The sequence below is a fragment of the Hevea brasiliensis genome, chromosome 16 (genome assembly GCF_030052815.1).
Source record: "Hevea brasiliensis isolate MT/VB/25A 57/8 chromosome 16, ASM3005281v1, whole genome shotgun sequence".
NCBI lineage: Eukaryota > Viridiplantae > Streptophyta > Magnoliopsida > Malpighiales > Euphorbiaceae > Hevea > Hevea brasiliensis.
The window spans coordinates 39,641,526-39,663,778 of record NC_079508.1 but is presented as its reverse complement, the minus strand read 5'-3'; the positions used below and the strand labels follow the sequence as shown (position 1 = coordinate 39,663,778).

General features: G+C 30.4%; 1 protein-coding gene across 1 annotated transcript; it reads right to left on the bottom strand.

Annotated features, from left to right (window-relative positions):
• Positions 1-1,343: 1,343 nt before the first annotated feature.
• On the bottom strand, positions 1,344-17,364 carry LOC110657189 (SCY1-like protein 2 B). Its single transcript, XM_021814300.2, has 14 exons — positions 16,601-17,364; positions 14,979-15,083; positions 13,848-13,958; positions 12,565-12,747; positions 9,586-9,712; positions 9,422-9,483; positions 9,188-9,274; positions 8,244-8,330; positions 7,552-7,665; positions 5,526-5,654; positions 3,509-3,571; positions 3,142-3,303; positions 2,930-3,048; positions 1,344-2,725 (listed from the first exon to the last, which is right to left on the bottom strand). The coding sequence occupies exons 1-14, from the start codon at positions 17,093-17,095 to the stop codon at positions 1,783-1,785; spliced, it is 2,787 nt and encodes a 928-aa protein (XP_021669992.2). The 5' UTR covers positions 17,096-17,364; the 3' UTR covers positions 1,344-1,782.
• Positions 17,365-22,253: the final 4,889 nt, after the last annotated feature.

Genomic DNA, 22,253 nt, shown 5'->3' with positions numbered 1-22,253 from the left:
ACTACTCTTATTTCAAATCAATATAAAATTTTAACATATCTCTCACGCTAAAAAATGAACGTTTAAAGTAAAAAATAGATAGATTTTATTATATATTTTATATTTTAATTTAAAGAGAATTGAATATAAGCCATAAATTTCTTAAATCTTTAATAGAATTTTTTTATATATATACACAAACATATAGCTGTGTAATTGAAGTAAGAAAGCTTATAAACAAGTATGCAATTGTACCCAACCCGTTGGTGCTCATTATTTATTAATCATATGAAAAAAGTAGAATTTCTTTATACTTTGGAAAGGCAAAGTCGCTGGGTTTTGTTGAGGAAATTAACTCTGCAATATTGCTGGTGGACTAAAGAAACTTAAAGAGTTTGGCAAACTACTAATATACCCTTGTAAAAATATGAAATTCCAGGGGCCCAAAAATGCTCCCCTTCCCTAGCATAGGTCTGTTACTGTACGGAGTATTTATTTTGTTTTTATCTTGTTTTTTGTATGGGCACGTAGTCTGTGGAGGAATTGTTTTGTGGACAGGTACGTAGTGTATGCTCTGTGAAATTAGCTATTCAATTCTTTAGGTATAAAAGATTCAACGAGTAATCCAATCACCTTAAAGATCTATCTCTTGTAACATACTCATCTTCTAATTTATTTTATTTTATTAAGATTTCATTTAAAACCAGCTAATTCTGCTATGCTACACTCCCTTCGCGTGCCCATATATATATATATATATTAAAAGTATCGCTTAAAATTCAATTTCATAATAAATTTAATTTAATTTAATTTATTTTTTTAAAATTTTTTTATCTAAATTAATTTAAAAGTTTAAAATTTAATTTAGTTCAAAAATAAAAAAAATAATAAAAAAATTAAGTTTTTTATTTTTAAATTTAAATTAAATTAAACTTTTTAAATTTAAATCAAAAAATTAAAAACACACACAGAGATATATATATGTATATATTAAAAGTATGCTTAAAATTCAATTTCACAATAAATTTAATTTAATTTATTTTTTTAAAAAATTTTTATCTAAATTAATTTAAAAGTTTAAAATTTAATTTAGTTCAAAAATAAAAAAAAATAAGTTTTTTATTTTTAAATTTAAATAAAATTAAACTTTTTAAATTTAAATCAAAAAATTAAAAAATTTACTGTAAATTTTAAATTATTAACTAAATTAAATTTAAATTAAAATTTTTACGTTAATCTAAATAAAAAGTTAAATTAAATTTAAATTAAAACATATCAATTAGTATAAACAAAAAGTTTTAAAGAAATTAAATTAAAGTTTCCCAATAAATACAAAGAGAAAAATTAAACATTTTACCTTAAAATGGAGAAAAGTAATTTTATTATTATATAAGCTAGAAATTAATATTTGAGTACAGACAAGTATTTCTTTTAATTATTTCTAAACCAGTTGCTGGAACTGGAATTGTTTTGAAAAATACATTTCCAGCAAAAACTATTTTCAAACATCAAAAAGCCTAACTGTTCCAACTAAACAGCATAACATACCTTCTTTTTTTTTTTAAAGACCCAAAAAAAAAGAGAAAACAAAAGGGTCCGTCAGAATAAGCTACAAACTCACGAAAATCACTCGACAAACCATGCCATTCACTATGGCCATTGAGAATCTCTCGCCCCAAATGAACTTAGAATCCACCGTTTTTAACATAAAATCCAACTGCGTCGCTGCATAGAATGGCTCACGGCTACTTGAACCTCTCTTTTTTCAGCCCTCCTTTCACGTGATAGAGGCAATCCAGTCCATTACAGCAAGTCCAAAAGGGATGGCTGTTCCGACTGTGGTTTGGCATGGGTAGATCTTGAAGTAGAAGTGGCCCCTCTTCCTATTCCTCTTCCTCTGCCCACAGCAGTTGATGGTGGCGGAGCAAGTTTAGGTGCAAGCTGCTCGTTTTTGCTGGAACCAAATATTGATCCAAGATCTGTTGATTTCTTATCATTATATGGACCCAAAGCAGACATACCTTGATTTTGTTTCATGAAACCAATTGATTTCTGAGGATTATGACCACTGTTCAAACTACCAGCACTCATTGTAGAAATCCCTTGGTTTGATTTCAACAGCTCAGATGAACTTTGATTGCTGAAGGCCCAGCTATTATTTCCATTAGCTTGGAAATTCATACTGTTGGGCGTGCTCGCATTCAAGCTGGTACTATAATTATTTCCCATTGATCCCAATGAACCATTATTAGAAGTTCCAGATGCACTGGAAGTACCACTAGGTCTCGGAGGCCAATTAGCAAAAGGATCTAGATCATCAAAACTTGAAGATGATGCTCCCGTGTTCAATTGCTTATCAGCATCACGTAATTGAGGGGTTACACCTGAAGATGCCCGAGGAGGCCATTCTATGTCAACTGGAGGGCATGATGAAGTTGTTTGCTGACCAGGTACAGCAGAGATCAAGGAAGATTCTGATTTCAAAGAAGTTAATTGAATTGGTTGATTACTCAAAACAGAGGTAGTAGACAATGGCTTGCTTGTAGAAAGCTGGTTTCTAGTGGTAGGTCCTTTCGAGACAGGACCCCAATCCTCATCCCATGAAGAGCTACTTTTTGAAGCTGGAGCAACAGTTCCACTTGTTTTGCTCAAGGCTTGAGACTGAAGCCCATTGGGAAAAGGTGCCGTCTTTACCTCTGGAATTCCAGAATCAGTAACTGTAACTCCTCTTTTTTCTTCTATTATCCTATAATAAGCTCACACCATTACAAAAATTAATAAAATAAAAAGGGGTAATGTCATTAATATATGCAAACAGACATAAAGATATTACTAACATTTAACAAGAAAATCAAAAAAAGGATTGAAATGGCGATTTAACCTGCATGTGGATATAAGTAGAAAGGAAAGAAGTTGTAGAATTCACAGTTAAAAAACATTATTGTAGTACCTGAGGATATCTTTTACAAAGAGCATATATTTGGCAAACTGCTGAACATTTAATTGTTGGGAAGTGAGAAGAGGGATAAGCAGAGGAAGGACATGCTCTGCCACAAATTCTACTCCATACTGACAAGAATTAAGCAAAAGGACAATGACTCAGATTCTTCTACATATAGCCAATGAAGGGAAACTAATATTCGTGTCAGGAAACACTATTACCTGCTTAAAAATTGAATTTGCAACCCCAAGGGTACACATAAGGGTAGGAGCAGAACGGTCAACAGCTGTACAACGTTGAAGTGTTTGCAAGATTTCCAGAACAGCATGTTTATCTAGTTTGTGAACAAGATCCCCCAAGCATAACAGAGCATTGACTCTTACCTGACAATAGAAACAAATTCTAAGCTTCTGATTAATATATGCAATTCACACAAAAACATAGATGCATCGCAAATCTCTCAGGTTCAACCATTCTCTTTAGGTGTTCACATGAACAGACCAACTCATGAGAATCAGCTACATTAGCAGAAAGATCAAAACAAAATAATAGAATATGAATGATAAATAAATACAGAAACAAGCATACCGCAGCAACGGTTGTTTTTAGTGCTAATCCATGGACACGAGGCAAAATTGAATGTTTCACTAGCTGCAAGGGATGAAATAAAATTATGAGACAGAGAGAGATGATATGGACTTTGGAATCCCATCCCTGGTAAAGCATGCCAAGAAGAAGAAAATATCAATTGCTTAGCATTGTCATTCTTTTTCCTTCTCTCTTACAGTGCCGCAATATACACGCATAACAGCTAACAAAGGAATATGACATCCATAATTATGCAAATTCAAGAATGAAACCCATAATTGTGCAAATTCAAGAATGAAATCACAAAGCCTACCTGCCATCGGCATATATTAATATGCCAGTTACACAGTTTTTTTTTTTTTTAAGAAAAAAATAATTATTAATCCACACCAAGGTGCAAAGGGGTACAAGCTCAAAATTAAGGCAGGCTTACACACATGGAAAGGAACCTGCTTAATCAAAAACAATATGTTCATCCAAAAAATTCTGTTCCAAAGACAGGGAAACAAAAAAGAAAAAGAAAAACACCTTGCTCCCTTCTAAGGAGACTTGTCAGTGATTAAAATCCTTTCTGAGATGCTTCACAGAAAAAAGCTCCTTTAGATGAATCCTCGTATTTCAAATGCACCCCCATGAAAAATTAAGCTTTCCATCAGGATTGAAAGCCTCACTTACCTTATAAGTGAAGGGCTTAAAATAAAACCATTCCTTTTTTTGATTGTCCACCTAACAGTATCCTCCCTGATCCACTAATTTTTCATACTATCCACAACTGGAAAAACTAGAGAAGAAATAAAGCTCCCAATATTGCATTCAGTTAAGACTGGCATCCAGTGATATATTCCTTCTTATAACATTCATACAAAAACTATTCAAGTTCCCTCAATAGCTAGCAAAAAAATTATCGGATTTTAATTTAGAAGGGGAGTCAATATGTTGAATATTATTGCAAAAACAAAATATAAAGCTGAGCCCCCATCTCAAGGAAAATCGGCACCTAGTTTGGACAACCAACCATTAAGCTTCTCAGTAACAACCTTCCTCCACAAATAGCTTTCATAAGTCTAGACAGGTCAGACATTTTTTAATGTGCCAAAGGATCACATACGAATTAATATGTCGAAGGATCACACATGAATTAATATGTCAAGCACCAAGAACAAGAATCAATTTGAAGAATTGCATACTATTTGCATATGAAATCTATATGAAGGAAAAAGTTAGGCAAACATGAACTTTTGTTTTAAGATGCCAAAAATGATTGCTGTCAATTGGATAGACAATGCTTCTTGGGCCTGACCAAAAGTCCCTTAGAAATGATGCAAAATGGATCTTGTACTATCTTTGGGTCTTGATCAGAGATTTCTCTGAAAAATCCAAATAAGAGTTTGGAATACTATCAAAATTTCATTCTTATAAATCATCGATTATGACACCTTTTTCCCTTAAATCTCGAATCATGTCTTTTAGGTTTTTTATTTGTTGCCATTCAAATTGGATTATATAACTTTACTCCTTTCATCATTTTTTTTTATTCTCTCTCTCTCTCTCTCTCTACCAGTCATAGAAAACCCAATAATACAATTGAAATGAATAACAGATTGAATAGATCCACAATAAAAATAATTGTTACATTTTAGAATATAAATCAAAAGAATTTTTAATTTTTTCTCTGTGGCATCAATTTGAACTTAAAAATTCTGGATTATGACTGTCACTCGCCATGTAATTTGATATTAGGACAACTCAACTCAACTCAACTCAACTAAGCCTTTATTCCAAAAATTTGGGGTCGGCTATATGGATTCGCTTTCTCCACTCTGAACGATTTTGGGTTAAATCCTCAGAAATGTGTTAATTTGATATTAGGACACTGCTGCAAATTTTCACCAGCTTCCAAGGCAAGGATGAAAACAACCAATACATGAAAATGAAAATACGCATTCACATACATGAATAGAATATATTGTCTGCATAAACACATGCAGGCACACAAATCCATACAAATGGCAATCACCTGAACATCAAGTTGCTTAGCAAGAGATGAAGATTTTTTCAGGACTTCCTCTTGAATGCGCGGATCAGTATCATCATAAGCTCGAACGAGCAATGGCAAGACATGGGATATTAAGTTCTCCTGAGTCGTCTACAACAATTAGAGATGACACAATATCAGTATTGAGTATGATTCACGGAGGCAAAAATATTTATAAATGCTATAAAGGAGGGGAGAGGCAGAGAGTCACAGACAGTGAAGGAAAAGGGACGACAAAAACAAATAAGCTATTTAAATTTTATAATCCGTGGTTCAGCTAAGAAACTCCCACATAGAGTAAGAGAAAATAAATCCATAAGCCAGCCATGTCCATTGACAAATGTCAAAATAATATTGACATCAAGCTTGCTCCTTTATAAGGCGAATTTTAGAGTATACATTTTCATAAGCTGACATGATTATAAAATTTTAGCACCAAAGCCCTAGGAGCCTAAAAACCCTTTAGTTTGAAAAACAAAAATTACAAGGACAAAGTCCTGCAAATAAAGATTCTAGGGAAGAGAAATTATAACCAACATTTTTGCAATAAGCTGATCTCGAGACTCATGTCTAAAATATTATGGCTGCAAGGCCCAAAATTTTCACCATACACAATAAAATAGCAAGAAATTGCAATATTGATTCATTAGATTCTAAAATAAGACTGTAAGAGTTTTTGGAAAGAATGCAAATATAACAAGGAATTAGAAAATTGATTTCTTCATATTTGTTGGCATAAGAAGCTTTTTACAATCGTATAAAATTTTAACTTCAGCCATTGGGATAACACTTAGCATCATACTACCAATTGCTCAGGCTTGAACCCAGGATCCATCTAACAAAGTCCCTTGTGTTTTACAGGATGTACGAGCACTGGATCAATGAGTGATTGACTTCATGATTTTATGATCACTACAGCTTATTAAGACTTTAAACATTACTAACAAAACATAAGTCCCAGCCACAGATCATGAGAGGGGAAAAAAAAGCAACAACAAAAGTTGCCAGCAAAAACAAAATAAAAAGTGTGATCAAAATATTAAAAAAAGATTGAAAAAGAAATTAAAACAAAACAAAGGACGACATTGTCCGACCAATGAATTCCTGAGAGAGAATTTAAAAAAAAAAGGTCCCATAGTATCTTTTCATGAAGTTTCTACTCTCAAAATTTTGGAACTGCATCTTGAGGAAGCAAGTTCCAAGTCCAAAACTTTTACCATACACAAAGAAATGGCCACTAAGGAGGCTCTATTTGTTTTGCGAAAAATATTTTCTTGGAAAACATTTTTTGTTTTTTTCTAGCTTTTGGCGGCACTCAAAAAATGGGTCAACGAAAATATTTTCTTGGTCAAAGAGAAAACTAAGCCATTTTTAAAGAAAATGACTTCCTCTTTTCAGAAGAGGAAGTTATTTTTTGGATTTTGACAATCTTATTAAAATGTGAAAACACTTATATATGCATGACAGAAACACATGCCATTAGTTTAACATTGCAACTAAACAATACAAAATGCTTTCATGGAAAACATTCTCTTAGAAAACAATTTCCATGGAAAACATTTTCCATATACAAGTTATTTTCCGCAAAGCAAATTGAGCATAAATCACTTGTAGAAATTTGAAGTAAATAAACCTTAAAAACAATAATGCTTGAAACATCAAATAAACTCCACAATGTGATTTCCTTCCTAACTTATATATATGTTACTAAAAGAACCAATAAATAAAGTGCAACAATAAATTTATGTGATCATAAGACTTGGTATAATGATTTGAATGCTATTCATTGACACCCTAACACATACATGTACTAAGCCTTCCAATTTAGCCGCTAATCTTTATCATGCATCAAAATACATACAATCAGCAACTTCAAATTCTGTCACATTCTGAATTAATAAATCAAACAAGAAAAGGTTTTAACAGTGGAAGCAACTTTAACACTCAATGCAACAACTCCTTCAATCTACCATGTATAAGAGTAGCACAAGTACAATACTTTAATTACCTTGTTGATAATGATTTCAGCACGTTTTACAAGCAGCAGTAGTGTCTCGCCAGCAGCAGTATTCAGGACAGGAATGAGAGCTGGAAGTGTTGATAGCTCAAAATCATTTTTATCCTACAACAGAATTAAAAATCAAATTGTTTTTCTTAGACATTAATCCATTTTTCATGATAGGAAGAATCAAATAAGTTCACACATTCACATATAAAGATAAATAAAAAAAATAATATTAACACTGGATTGAACAAATTAAGAGATTGGTAGGAAAGAACTTTTAGCGTCTACTAAATATGTTCACATTATTATTGTTAAGCATATAAGGATTACTATCAGAAAGATTGCACAGATAAGATGATGTCAAAATAGATAAAACAATGGTCAAGCCATTCATAATTACCATCAGAAGTAACTCAATTGAAGATAGAGTCAAGAAAGTAGCTAAAGCAAGCTATGAAAACATATAGGGAAAAGAACAAACAATGGAAGAACCAAGATGTCTGCTTGAAGGACATCAACAAGACCATTAAACAAAGATGGTACTTGTTCAACACCAGCATGAAAAGATTAACCTCACTAGTTAGTAGAACTAGTTAACCACCAAGAGAAACAAAATTAGATCAGAAATAGGGAGAAAAAACTACATAAATAAGCCAACCCAAGACATAAAATAACAGTGCTAAGAAAATCAGTACCTGAGACTCTGCTATTGTGAGAACCATTGGAAGAATCATTGGCTGCATCACCATATTCCTAAGTTCTGCACATAATGGTGGAAGTACCTACAAGAAAATCTTGTTTATTAAAATTGTTCTCCTTTCAATTAGAAAAAAAATAATAATAATAACTATCAATGGATGTTTCCCATTATGCTAAATGATACAACAGCTTCAAGTGGAAGCATACGTAATGACCATCATGAATGTATTAGAAATGGAACAATTTTATAGCCTGAATATAGCATTGTACAACCAAAGAAAATTCCCTGTTTGTAATGAATCTTGTGCTACAATTCAATTCTATTAAAAGATTTCAATTCAAATGATTTTGTAAGAAAATTCCTGTATTTGACATAAATTTTAAAATGATAAAATTCATTTGAATTCTATTGTTTGGAATAGTTGACAAATGAAACAAATGTCATTGTTTTCCTATTTAGCCCTCATTTTCAAAGAAATAAATATAACTTATAAGTAGGGGTGTTTGGGATTTTTAATAGAAAACTTCATTAAATGAATTGAATTCTTCCAAAATTATGCCATTTTTTGCATGAATTTATTTCTTTCAAAATGCCTTTTTTATATCTAAAAGAATTGAATTTTTTTACATTTTAAACATTCCAAACATGAGGATTAGTCAAATAGAATTCAATTCATTTGAATTCTTTCATTTTTATACTTTCCAAACACACCCCATAAGCATAGGGGGATAATGTAAAACACGCAAGTATACAAACAGCGGCCATTGAATATCAACAACATAGCTATCCTTTTATAAAATTTTTGCTTCACTAAAAGTAAAACTCAAGCAGGGCATATTAATGTTTATTGTCCAATGAGCATCAGAAGTAAATCTACACAAATTAATAAGAAAAAATTGAACAAAACATCACATCAGTGAGCAAAGAAAAAACACAAACCTTATACCGCAGTACACGGGAGTCAAAATCTTTCCACATATCTGATAATGCTTTCAAGAACTCAGACTTCTGCATATTATCTCTTTCCTGCAAGAAAACAAAACATGTCATTAATTATCATTCACAACACCATTTACTTAAATTCTTTTCCCCAGAAATTTCCTTCAAGCAAAGTATCTCAGGTGAATTAATCCCAGAAGCATTAGCCATTCAAGATTAAATGCAATAACATACAAGCATGTGGTCCAGGAAGCGAAGAGCACGCAACCTAGTGTCATTCCGGAAAAACGGAGAACCTGTAAAGGAAGAACATAGAACCTAAAAACAATACAAAAATTCACAAGAAATGAATTAAGTGAAGATGCCTAGTGCCTATTGTCCAGAGGTTTATGTTTTACCTGTAAAATCTATTGCTGTTGGCCTGAAAGATTCATTTGCAGAGATCATCCTCTGCAGGTCAGGAACTAATTCTTGCGGAATAGAGGAGAAAGCTTCACTAGACAAGTAATTCAAAGTATTCATGTACTGCAAAGAGGAAACCAGAAAAAATAATCAACAATTTCAATTGAAGACAGAATCAAAAGAGTTGCAAACTTATATGTCATTAAATCATAAATAATTAAGATTTGAGGTGGAATATAAATGTTTTGTCAAACAAATAACAAGTATCAGCTACTAGCTGCCACAGCAACTAAACCGAAGGCTGTTAATCATTTTCAAGCAGAAAAACTTTTGAGTATCAAATTCATACATAATGCAACAGATATTTTCCTGTCAACAGGCAAGGTATTTTTGTTCACCTTTAAGCTTCTTCTTAACTCATTAATATTCCTGTTTATATTCTAATTATGTTGCGATCAGATGTCATTTAACACGGGTTGAGAAACACTAAGAAAAGGTTAACACTATCTTGAGAGAATAAGGACTAAAACTTTTAAGGTCATGTAATTTTCCCTAATCAAGCATTACATTAAAGAAAATGTTCCTTCAGATAAGACAAACATGCGACATAGAAGATCTTTTCCTGTTTCTAGAAAATACAAGCGACGCAGTCAAGGAAATCTAACTTTAGGAATTTAATTTTTCATTATAAAATAAGAAGTTTAATTTTCTATTATTTAGGATATTTAATTTAGGAAGTAGAATTTTATTTTATTTAGGAAGTTTAAATTTGACTTGGTTATATATTCCTAATTAGTGCTTGTGATTCTTAATCCTAGTAGTGGGATTATCAATTCCACTATAAATACCAATGTCCTCTAGGTATTTTGGTAGACTTTTATTACTGACAATTGATAATTAATAAAATTTGAGAATTTATTATGACTATTATTTATTTTGAGAATTAAAACAAGTTTTGAGAATTGTTTCTCAACCCCTTCTGAATGTTCTTGGTTCTACATCAATTTGGTATTGAAGCATGGTTTGATCTGTTGTTTGTGAGCAATCAGAACCCATTCTGAATTTTTTTTTTTTTCGCTTCTTACGAAAATTTCCTTCCTTTGGCCTACCCATCTCTAGTTGTTTGCCAAAAAAAAAAAAATCTCACCTTTGCCTTTTCAAAACCTCTTGTTCCCAAGCCCAATTGCTAGTTACTCCCTTCCTTAGCCTCGTTGAACCTTTCTTTCCCCTCTCGTGATAACCCTCACCCCTGTTTTCACCAAACACCCACCTTTCGCTCATTCTTTCACTGGCACCAAACGATCCTTTCAAAGCAAATTCAGCCACCAGAGGTATCCCAGAAGTAGAGTTCTGATCAGGTAAGAATGCAACCCAACCAGAACCCAACAGATTCTGAAGTTTGAAGCTCGCTTGTGCCTTGCCACCTGCCAATTGTCTCCTTCCCCCTGTCGAAATTCTCATCCAATGCCCAAGCTAGTAGTGCAATATCATCAGGTTGGGTCAGATCTGCCCCCTAAACCAGATATGCTCACACTACTTACTGTGAGCCCATTTGCACCTGATTGCTTGCCACATAAGCACCACAACACCTGCCATATCATTTGACTCGCCAGTGCCACTTCAACAACTGCTTGACAGAACCCTTTCTACTAATTTTGACATCCGTTTCAAGCAGAAACGAGTATTTAATAAGAGCTTTAAATTGTATTTTCAGTGAGACTGATGTAGTATACTGAAATTGAAAAACTATAAGCTAAAATCAATTAGTCTACAAAGTACATTTAGATGAGATATGTTATTTGAGTGAATCACATGGTGGCGTTGTATATTATCCTCTCAATTTATTTTATGAATATCAAACCATTAAACAACTTTTACGAAAAGAGAAAGAACTTGAAATAAGGAAGAAGGAATATATAGCACATTAGAGAACTTTTTTTTTATTTCAGTCAGAAATAAGCTCTGACTATTTGGCTTATGATACCTGCTCAAATGTTCAATTTGAAGAAAAATCTCAAGAAAAAGATAAGCACCTTGAAACATTGGCTAGGTTGAAAGCAAAGATGGACACAACATCAAGAGTTCTTGAAGATATAGTAACAATTCAAAGAGATGCAAGGCAGGAAATTCATAACGAAGAACAAGAAGATCAATTTGAAGAATAAGAAGCTTTGCAGGTTGAGCCTTCACATGTTGAAATCCAAGATAATAAGACTAAATAGGAAAATTTTGAAGAACCTGTTCTAGGGAAAGGAACTGATAAGAATGAGCGAGAAAAGAAAGAAGAAATTCTAGCCATGGAAATGATGAATCTATCCTACGGAAAGAAATTCAAGCCATGGAGACAACAATGGAAATTAAAGCTTTAGCTAATACTCCTATTCCTAGTGAACCGAAGAGCCTTTCAACTACTGTTGTTAACTATTTTATATGTTCAGATGTTTCCAAGGATGCAAAGGAAAGCATGAATTTCCTTGTTTCAATCTTACTGCTACCATCCAAGAAGATTGAGTTGATTGTTCCCAATTCAATTCCTGATTCTTCAGCACTACATAACTCGATCTAACTTCAGCAATTTAATTTTTCATTGTAAAAATAAGAAGTTTAGTTTTCTTTTACTCAGGTAATTTAATTTAAGTAGAATTTTACTTAATTTAGGAAATTTGAATTTCAGTTGGTTTTATATTCCTAATTAGTGTTTTGATTCCTAATCCTAGTAGTAGTAGGATTAACAATTCTACTATAAATACATGTCCTCTAGGTATTTTGGTACATGTTTATTATTGACAATTGAGAATTAATAAAATTTAAGAGTTTGTTATGATTATTGTTGATTTTGAGAATTAATGCAGGTTTCGAGAATTGTTTATAATCCCATTCTGAATGTTCTATTGTGTTCTACATGAAGATGCACATTTAGATTGATAAACAAAGTCAATGTTTGAGAAAAAGCCAAGTTTTAGATTAGCAGATACCATCTTGACATTGTTGTGGCAGTTAAACAAAGGCTTGCGAGCAATCAAGTGGTAGACAAGACATCCAAAACTGAAAATATCAGAAGAGCATCCAGCTGAAGGTGATTTGCTCCGAACAAGTTCAGGAGCAGTATAATTCAGAGATGGCTCAAGTGGCAGCACAGAATCCTCAACGTCGTACTCCTGGATGATCCACGAAGAAAAATGAAATTTAAAACATAATTCAATCATCTCTGTGATGCAGCTGAATGGACTAGAATTAATAAGTAAGAATTCCATCTATAAGATTGACTACATCCAAACACAACAGTCACCTATAGTTCATTCAAAAAAAGTAGGTCTCATTTCAAAAACATTCAGGGAAACCCTGAACAGCTACTAAAGAGATGCCAAGTAGTAAATCAAAGGGAAAAAGGAGAAATGACTTAAGACTCAAATAATTCAAAATACATAGAACAGCAAGTCATGCAAAAACTTTAAGATGAAATGTGAGATCACATGTGGGAAATGTTAGAATAAAGATTGGACCTATAAACAGAAAGTGACAACAGTGCTAATTATGGGAAAGCTGAGAATAGGCCATCTGAACATAGCTTAACCATTTGCAACACATTTCTTTAAAAGCATTGGTGAAGAAGGGTGATTATATTCAAGTAGAAGGTAGTACAGCTCAATATACTTTGTGAAAAATAACTTTCTGCGCAACAGATTTTCTGATTAAAAAAAAAAACAATAATTCAGTGTGGTTTTAAAACTAAAAGACAATTGGAATTATTTTATGGAACATACAGTACATTAAAAAGTTTATTATTTTTCACTAAAGAATACCGTGAGAATATTCGGACCTACAAGACTCAAAATATTTCTTATTTTTCATTGAATAGAATAGTCAATTACACAAAAAGGAAAACGTAAATTGTGGTTATATCTAGCAAATGGTAGTGGCCAGAACTGACTAGTGACCATTGGCCCTTAGCAGTAGTAATGGAATAACGTCACATGCCTTAATGATTATTCATAGTGTCCCTTTCTTTTTATGAGTGAAAAATTTAGGAAATTAGCCTCTATATTGAAGAGGAAAAGAGTTTTTCTTTCCTTAGAAATGACTTTTTTTTTTTTTCCCTTGACCATGAGAATATTTTTTGTTACCAATCTTCATATAGCCCAAACAGCAAAAAGGCAGAAAATTTTTCCCTTGAAACAAACAAAGCATAAGAAAGTATACTATAAATGCCCATTTCTTAAGATTGTTTTTGCCATAAATAATGCAAAATTCAGCTCACAGCATAATGAAAGGCCTGAGAAATAGGCAAGTCGCCTGAAGCCTGATCTGTTGTGATTGTAAATCCAAATCCACCAAGCTTCCAAGCTCCGCTTGAAGTGATTAGGATATTCTGCGAATAATAAAATCAGGTTTAAATGTGTGAATGCCTAACTACATGTATCAGAACCATAGGTTCTTAACCACAGACTCATAATATTCAAATTCATATTTAAAAGGAATTGCACAAACAAATATATTGGAAACAGATAAAGAAATGAGATTTAATTTGTCCTAAAAAAGAGTTGCTGCCCTGTACGAGACAAACGACAATTGAAGGGCCCTCATTTTGACATATAACATCCATATTTCAGCTCCCCATGCATGCAAAAACAAGTGTTGCTTCCTTTAGCTCATTGCAGTTTTCAACATTATGTCAGCACTTGGCAAACTTTAAAGGAATATATATGCTGTTTAGGTTGAGTTTTGGGTCATAAACTAGCTTTTATAATACAATTATGAATTTGTGATCTGGACATACTTTGTGTAGATTGTCACCTTGAATCAGATCGTTTACCATTTCTGATATCACCAAAGATGCTATAGTACTAAGTACTAACAATTACTGCCATAAAATTGTTAGCAGTTTTCTCAAGACCAATAATGACATAGTTCTCACCATCCCTTTTGGAGTGCTGATGTAGTTTAAGTGAACTCAAAATTTAGCTAATTTTGATCTTGAATTTTTTGTCAACCTAAATTTATTGGTGGGTGGTTATCATTTTCTTTACACTCTTTCACTCCTATAGATCATATTGAACATGCATATTTAATTCTCTTCTTTGCACTGCTCTACCATGTTTTCTTTTATGTCTTTAGCACTTAATTTTTAGCAATTACACATCAAAGATATTATCTTATTTCTGTACATCTTTTAATAAATGCATCCTTCCCTTATGCGCGTTCTTGCACCTTTTGCCAATTCTCCAGCTCCAGGTGCCAATTTCACCTTAATGATAAAATATGCTACTGAATATCTTGAAACTGGGGGAAACCACCCATACCCATATGCCACTTTTGCGTCAACACGTCTTTGATAACAATGCTTCGGAATATCTTAGAAATTGGGGAAAGAACAGAGTGAAACACGCACCTCAGGTGATATAGCCCGATGAATGAGACGTGCATTGTTGTGGAGAAAATCCAAAGTTTCAGCAATTTGGAGTAAACCATGTTTCATCTCCAACAAACCCATTTCCTGCAGAGAGAGAAAGGGGGAGAGCTTTCAGAAATCTATAAATACCATCATGATAATAGAAACAATATCAAAAATTATCTAATTCTTCCTTGTTCTATTCTTTTTTCTTCCCCTCTTCATCCTTCTTCTTCTTTGTCTGTCTAATTTGTTCTATTAGTATTGCTAAGATTGATAAAAGTTCTAACAACTACCAAGAAAAATACACAACAAATATAAATTTAACCAAAAAGCAAAGCAGAAAGAGAGGCACAGTATTGTTATTTATTAAAGAAAAAAAATGAACAAATAGAGCAGCCAAAGGAAGAAGAGGGGAGACAGAGACAGAGACAGAGACAGAGAAACAAGGAGGTGCAGAAACAATGTAGGAGGAAAGAGATTTGAGACACATTGATGTATCAAATGGAAAGATTAGCAACCTGTAACTCCATGATGGATGGTGGTATGACAACTTTCCAGCACATTGACACTAGATTCCATTAGATAAGGAAGTTCCTAGGTGGTGGTGCCATTTACCAATGAGAAAGCTCCATGGAGGTGAATGTTCACAAGGCGTGCCTTTCTTGGGCCTTGCACCCAGAAGAAGGTGTAAACCTAATCTATAACGTATGTCCGCTATACATTGCTTGCCTTATCCCCAGAGACAGCATAAGGCCAACATTTTGTGCCTTGCACCAAAGGCATGCCTTTAATAACTAGGTATCCAATCAATGGAATGATGGAAGTGGGGAAAAAAGAAAAAGAAAAAGAATAATAAATAAAAATGAAGAATAAGCCTATGTTCCAAATGAACAAATTCCAACTTGAAAAGGGAAACTGATGCAACATAAAATGCTACTTTAACTTGGGGCTTACAGCAATATCTGGTAATTTCAATACCTCTCATCAAAATGAATGTCTCTTAACAAAGTTGCTATAATATTGTATTCTTGCTTAAGATTAGATGTCTAATTCCATGGAACTTAGAATCAGAAAAGGACCAACTTAAAGTGCTTTCAAGCTTACTGAAGCATCTCAAGTTACCAGATTTTGCTAGTGAAGCAACAATGGATCACCTACTAGCCTAGATAAGAATATACTGATACGTGAATATAAGTTTGCAAACTCAGAAACTTTTTCTTATGCAGTTTGCAAATTGATACATGAATATTAGCTTGAAAGCCAAAACAGCAACAAAAGATCAGACTACTACCCTAAATCACTGAGAAAAATGGAAACACAGATACCTACATGCCAAGGCAATATAAAATACGTGCATATTTAGTAAACTGAAAAATAGTCACTACTATGTGAAAATCATGAAAAAGGAAACTTCACAAATTGAACAGTCATTCACTGGGTACTCGCAACACCTATTCACGGGGTCACAATGTCACATTAACAGTTTAACACCCAAACTGAACTTGGCCTTCACTAAATCACATACACTCCTCCAAAAACCAAACCAGTATTGGTAAAATTTAAAAAACCCAAATTCAAGCAACTAACCACCGCAATCGAAGCCAATCACTAGTGCTTACCATTCCCTTCAGCTCCTTAGGCACCTTCTCCACATTCTCCAGGTTTCCAAGCGCATTGGCTACTGACGCAAAGAGCGGCTCCGTCACCATAGCCATCGCATTCTTATTCTCATCCAATGCCTGCACCACATGCACCACTCCTGGATGCCTCAGCCTCACCAAACGCGATGCATCAGCCCGAATCACATCCAGAAACGAGTCCTCCGCCGCCTTCGACAGTCCCGCCCGGACACGAGCCTCCGACAATGTCCTCTTGTCCAGTACCCAAACACAAACAGTGGGATACTGGTGTGCGCGCGTGGAATCACGTGCAGACTTAGCAGAGTATAATTTCCAAGCAAGGCCAGGTCCAGCGGAGCCGATCTGGTCGAGGAGCTCATAGTCCTGCAAGGGCTTTGGACCGGTTACTTCCTGTACGGTCGTCTGCACGGTCTTCTCGATCACCGCTGCCGTCTTGGCAAGCGCTTGCGTTAGGGTTTTCATGTTCAGAGACATTTTCTTCTATCTGAGACTATATAGAAGCCACCAAATTACAAATCAATAAATATGTATATATAGGTGTCTAACTCTCTATATTGATATATTTGTAGGTTCTTTGAGCGGAAAGAGGAGGAGGCGGTGGTGTCGGTGGTGGTGGTGGTGGTGGTGGAGGAGAAAGGAATCGAAGTCAGAAATCAATAAGCTGGCTCATCTTTTCCTTTCGGTCCACTTCTTTTCCCTCTTTCTCTCTCTGGAGTTCTCTCTCTCCCTGTAAATTGATATTTTAATTTTAAATTTAATTCCTTTTTATTAACAGTTAATTTCCATTTTCCACTTTTCTCCCCTTGGCTGTTGGACTTTTTTTCAGTGTTATTAAATCTGGCATATAACTTTATTAAAATAAATAAATATAATTAATTAAATTTTAATTATTTAAAATAAAATTTTAGCATTTATTAAATTACATTTACATAAATTTAATAATAATAATTTTTTAATGTGTTTTTTACATTGTATTCATTGTTTATATTAATTATTTAATTTTTATATAGAATTTAAAAAAAAATATCATGTTAAGTAATTATAAATCTTAAAATATTATGAGATTTTTTTTGATAAAAAGAATATTATGAGAATTTATTTTTTTATTTTATAAAAATAATATATTATATAAAAAAAAGTAAAATACTTGTAGAATAATTAAGGGTATAAAATATACGCATATAGATCCTATTAATTTAAAATTGAGACTATAAAATATATATATAAATATAATTACTCTAAATTCTAATAATATATATCATTTACAAATCTAATTTTAATTTTATTTTTATTTATTACGTGTATTCTGTTTAACAAAAATAAACAAGAAATTAAAGTATAGAAATTATTTAGGTTATAATAATTTATTACTTATATTTAAATTTTTTTTTCATATATAAATATTCTCTCCCATATAATACATATAATTTATAATTTATAAATACATGAATATTTATATTTAAGATTTGTTTACTCTAAATTAAATAATAATAATAAATACAATTAAAAATAAATATTAAATAAAAATAATTTTGTAATTTCATAAATTAAAAAAACATATTAATAAATTATTTAAATTTCGTAAGAACACTAAATATAAAAAAAAAAGAAAAAAAAAAGATATTTGATAATTATATTTGAAATTTAATATAACTTATAATAATATACATCATATAAGGAATTATAAAAACAAATTAAAAACTCACGGTAGAATCTCACTTTTCCTATCTTTATGATAAAAGTCTTCCACTAAAGAAAAATTGATTGGGTTTTACTTAATATATAACTATTAAATTCATAGAAAATATTGGTTAAATTATAATTTAATTTATTTTAATTCAAATTTATATAAGTAATTAGATTACTTTACACATCAAAATGATTAGGCAAGTCAATATTACAATCCAACCATTTATACATTGTCCTTTTATTTTATATTATTTATGTGAGATTTCAACACTCTCTCCTCAAGTAAAATCACATGGTTGCTATTTGATAATTAATTCATATTTTTATTTTTAATTCAATACGAGCTCAATTATATATTTTTTTGGGCAGTTGAAACACACAATTTAATTTAGACTCTGATAACATATTAAATTTCAGAGAGAATATCGGTCAAATTATAATTTAATTTATTTTAATTCAATTTTATATAAATAATTAGTGACTAACCAAGTCAATGTTGTAACCCAATCACCTATATATTATCCTTTTATTTCATATTCTTTTGATACGAGATTCTAACAATAACACTATAAATTATAATACTAATTCAACAACTATTATTAAAGCCTATTATATATAATCAAGAAAAAATTATATCTATACCTTTTTCCATCCATATAAAAATATTCTACCTATATACAACGAATCAATTTAGAAATGTTTTAATAAATTTTTAATTATAATAGAATTAATGATTCGGTTATAAAAAAACAATAATAATTCAGTTCTTTACATTTTTAAAATTAATTTATTTTTATTTGTTTGTTGATATAATGTTTTTACATTAATAATTTTCATTTAAATAATATGTTTATATTATTTTATTAAAATAAGATAGAATTGTGATAGATAAAGACTTTTATAATTTTTGGTAACACAAAATGTTATAAGGTTTATCATCTATAAGAATCTAATATTAACTATATAAAAATTAAAAGTCGTGCCAAATTTTGTCATTAGTCATGGTAAATATTACCTTCAATTCTGATAAATTTAAACATTTTCTAAGTGAATTTGGAAGTTCCTTAATTTGATTGCTCTAACATTCAAACCTAGAAGAATGAACAAAAAAATTAAGAATTCAACTATGACCTATTGGTCATAAAAAGATATAAAATCATAAGCATTTTTCATATAAAATAAATTAATAGAAGTTAATGACCACTAATGGGTGTTATAGCGAATGCCTACTTGTAGGGGTGTGCAAATGATCGGTTCGGTTTCGAACCGAACCGAATCGATAAAATCAAAAATAGAAAATTAAAAATTTTAAAAATCGAACCAAATCTATTAATAAGAAAAAATCGAATTGAATCGAACTGATAAATATCAGTTTGGTTCGGTTTTAAACCGATCAAACCGAAATTTATAAAATTTCATATTTTTAACATTAAATCTAAATAATAAAACATAAAAATAAAAAAAAATTAGAAATTCAAACTCAAAAATCTTAAGGTTCGGTTTGGTTTTTTTTTATTTTGATTCGGTTCGATTCGATTTGATTCGATTTTCTTTGATTTCCTATATATATTAATAATTTCGGTTTTGTTCAATTTTTTTTTATGAAAATAATCAAACCGAACTAATTAACCGAAATTATCAAAATTATAAACCGAACTGATTGAATTAAATTAAATCAGTTCGATTCAATTTTTCGGTTAAAACTGAAAATTGCTCTCCCCTACCTACTTGACAGGAAAGGCTGCTGATTTGAATTTGCTTAGGCACTTAATTAAGCAATCCCTTGCTAAGTAGGCACGTCTAATAATTTAAGTAAGGAAAGCTTGTCAAATAAATTGAAAATAAAAATTCCTACTAAAAATAAAGAACACCAAAAAAAATATATTATAAGTTTGGGAGTACCCACTCTATAATTACAGTTCAACACACATATTCACCATTAAATATAATTTTGTCATCTTAGTAAGATATAATTAAATAAAGAAAATAGAAAAGTAAAATTAGCTCGCGCCACTTCTCACCCTTGTCCAAGCTCCTCCATACTTGTACATCTTTAGAGATCGAAATATGTGAAAATACTATAATTAGTCTTATTGCTATTAGCTAGAAGTATTTACTCTATTATATTAAAATTAATAGAAATCTTAAACGTATTTAATTAACCAATTCCCATGTCTTAGCAAACACTAATCATAACAATATTCTTCTTTTTTTTTTAATAAGCTCGTATATTATGTGGACTATGATTCTATTTTGATTAGCATTATTTCATTAAAATATATTAATTTACTTATAAATTAAAATAGAATTATAATAAGAAAAGAAATTTTTCTTATTTCACGTATGGAAATTTTTTATATCTTTTTTTTTTTTAATTTAACTATGCTATTGTGGCATTAAATTACTTCTCCAATTAAAATAGAAGTATATTAAAGAAAGGATTTCTTTTTTTTTTTTCCTCTTGTTTCCACGCATGGCTTTGTGTTTTTTTTTTTTTAAATTGTAATTTTTAGCTTAATTATATTTAAATTTAGATTTATTAATATATTTTTTATTATATATTTTCTATTTTGATTGCCTTATTCATTTAAAATATATTAATTTATTTATCAAATTTTAATTATTATATTATACTAAAATTCGTGACTCTTTTACTGTTCCTAAGGAATAGTAAAAAGACATATTTATCCTTCATTTTTTATATTTTTATTGCTACATGACAAAATCTAGAGCAAGAATTTATTGCAGTTGGCTGGGTTTTGTTATTAAAGGCATATTTACAATTTTTTTCTAATTTTTAGCTAATTAAATTTATTTAATATTTAAAAAAATAATTTAAATAAAATTTAATTAATTATAAATTGAATGTAAAAAAAATTTATTTTTTCATAAATAAACAATTTAAAAAATGAAATTATGAAATACAGCACTTATAATAAATTAAAAATAATTTATATTAATGTCATTTAAAAAATAATACGAATTATATATATACATATATATAAAGTATTAGGCAATCAACCGTAGCTATTTATATCTATCAAAAACCCAATTTTATGTTACAGTATTGTAAAATTTTTATTAAGTATTTTTTTTCTTTTTTATTTCTTTTTATTTTAATTGATTAAATTCTACCTATTTCTACCTCTATATTTTTTCACTATTTAATTTTAAATTTATATTTTATTTTAATTATTTTTAACTTTTAAATAATTACATTTATTTTTATCATTATAAATTATTTCTAAAGAAAAATGCATTAAATAACAATCATGCTATAATTGTAATGAATATATAACTTGAGACATTTTTTTTGAAAATAATTAATCATAATTATCACTTTAAATTATTAATTTATAAAATCATAGGATTATAATTTTTTAGACTATACTATTTATGGATATATTTTACTTAAGTGAAAAACAAAAATAATTAAATAATTTTTTTATAATAAATTATAAATAATAATTTTTTTTAATATATATGTACATATAAATTTTACTTAATAATAATATTATAAAAATTATAATAATTAAAAAATTATACCCGCAGCATTGTGCGGATATTTATTACTTGTAGAAACTAAGTATAGGTAAGCTAAGAATTTTAAATTTATAATAACTCAAAAATTAAATTAAATAATAAAAAATATTATTATAAATACCATAAATAATAAAAGATAATTTGGACAAAACTAATATTCCCTTCTCTTCACACATTTATATATTATATAGATATATAAATTTAAATTTTATATAAGAGTATCCGAGTAATATAATACTTAATAAATTTCAATAAATGTATAATTATTTTTTAATATTTATAAAATATTAATTATATGTAAAAAAATAAATATATTGATATAAAAAACACATTATTACTAAGCTAATTCAATTGGTTTTGATTTTAAAAACTTTTTATAAAATTTTTAATTCAACTCTCA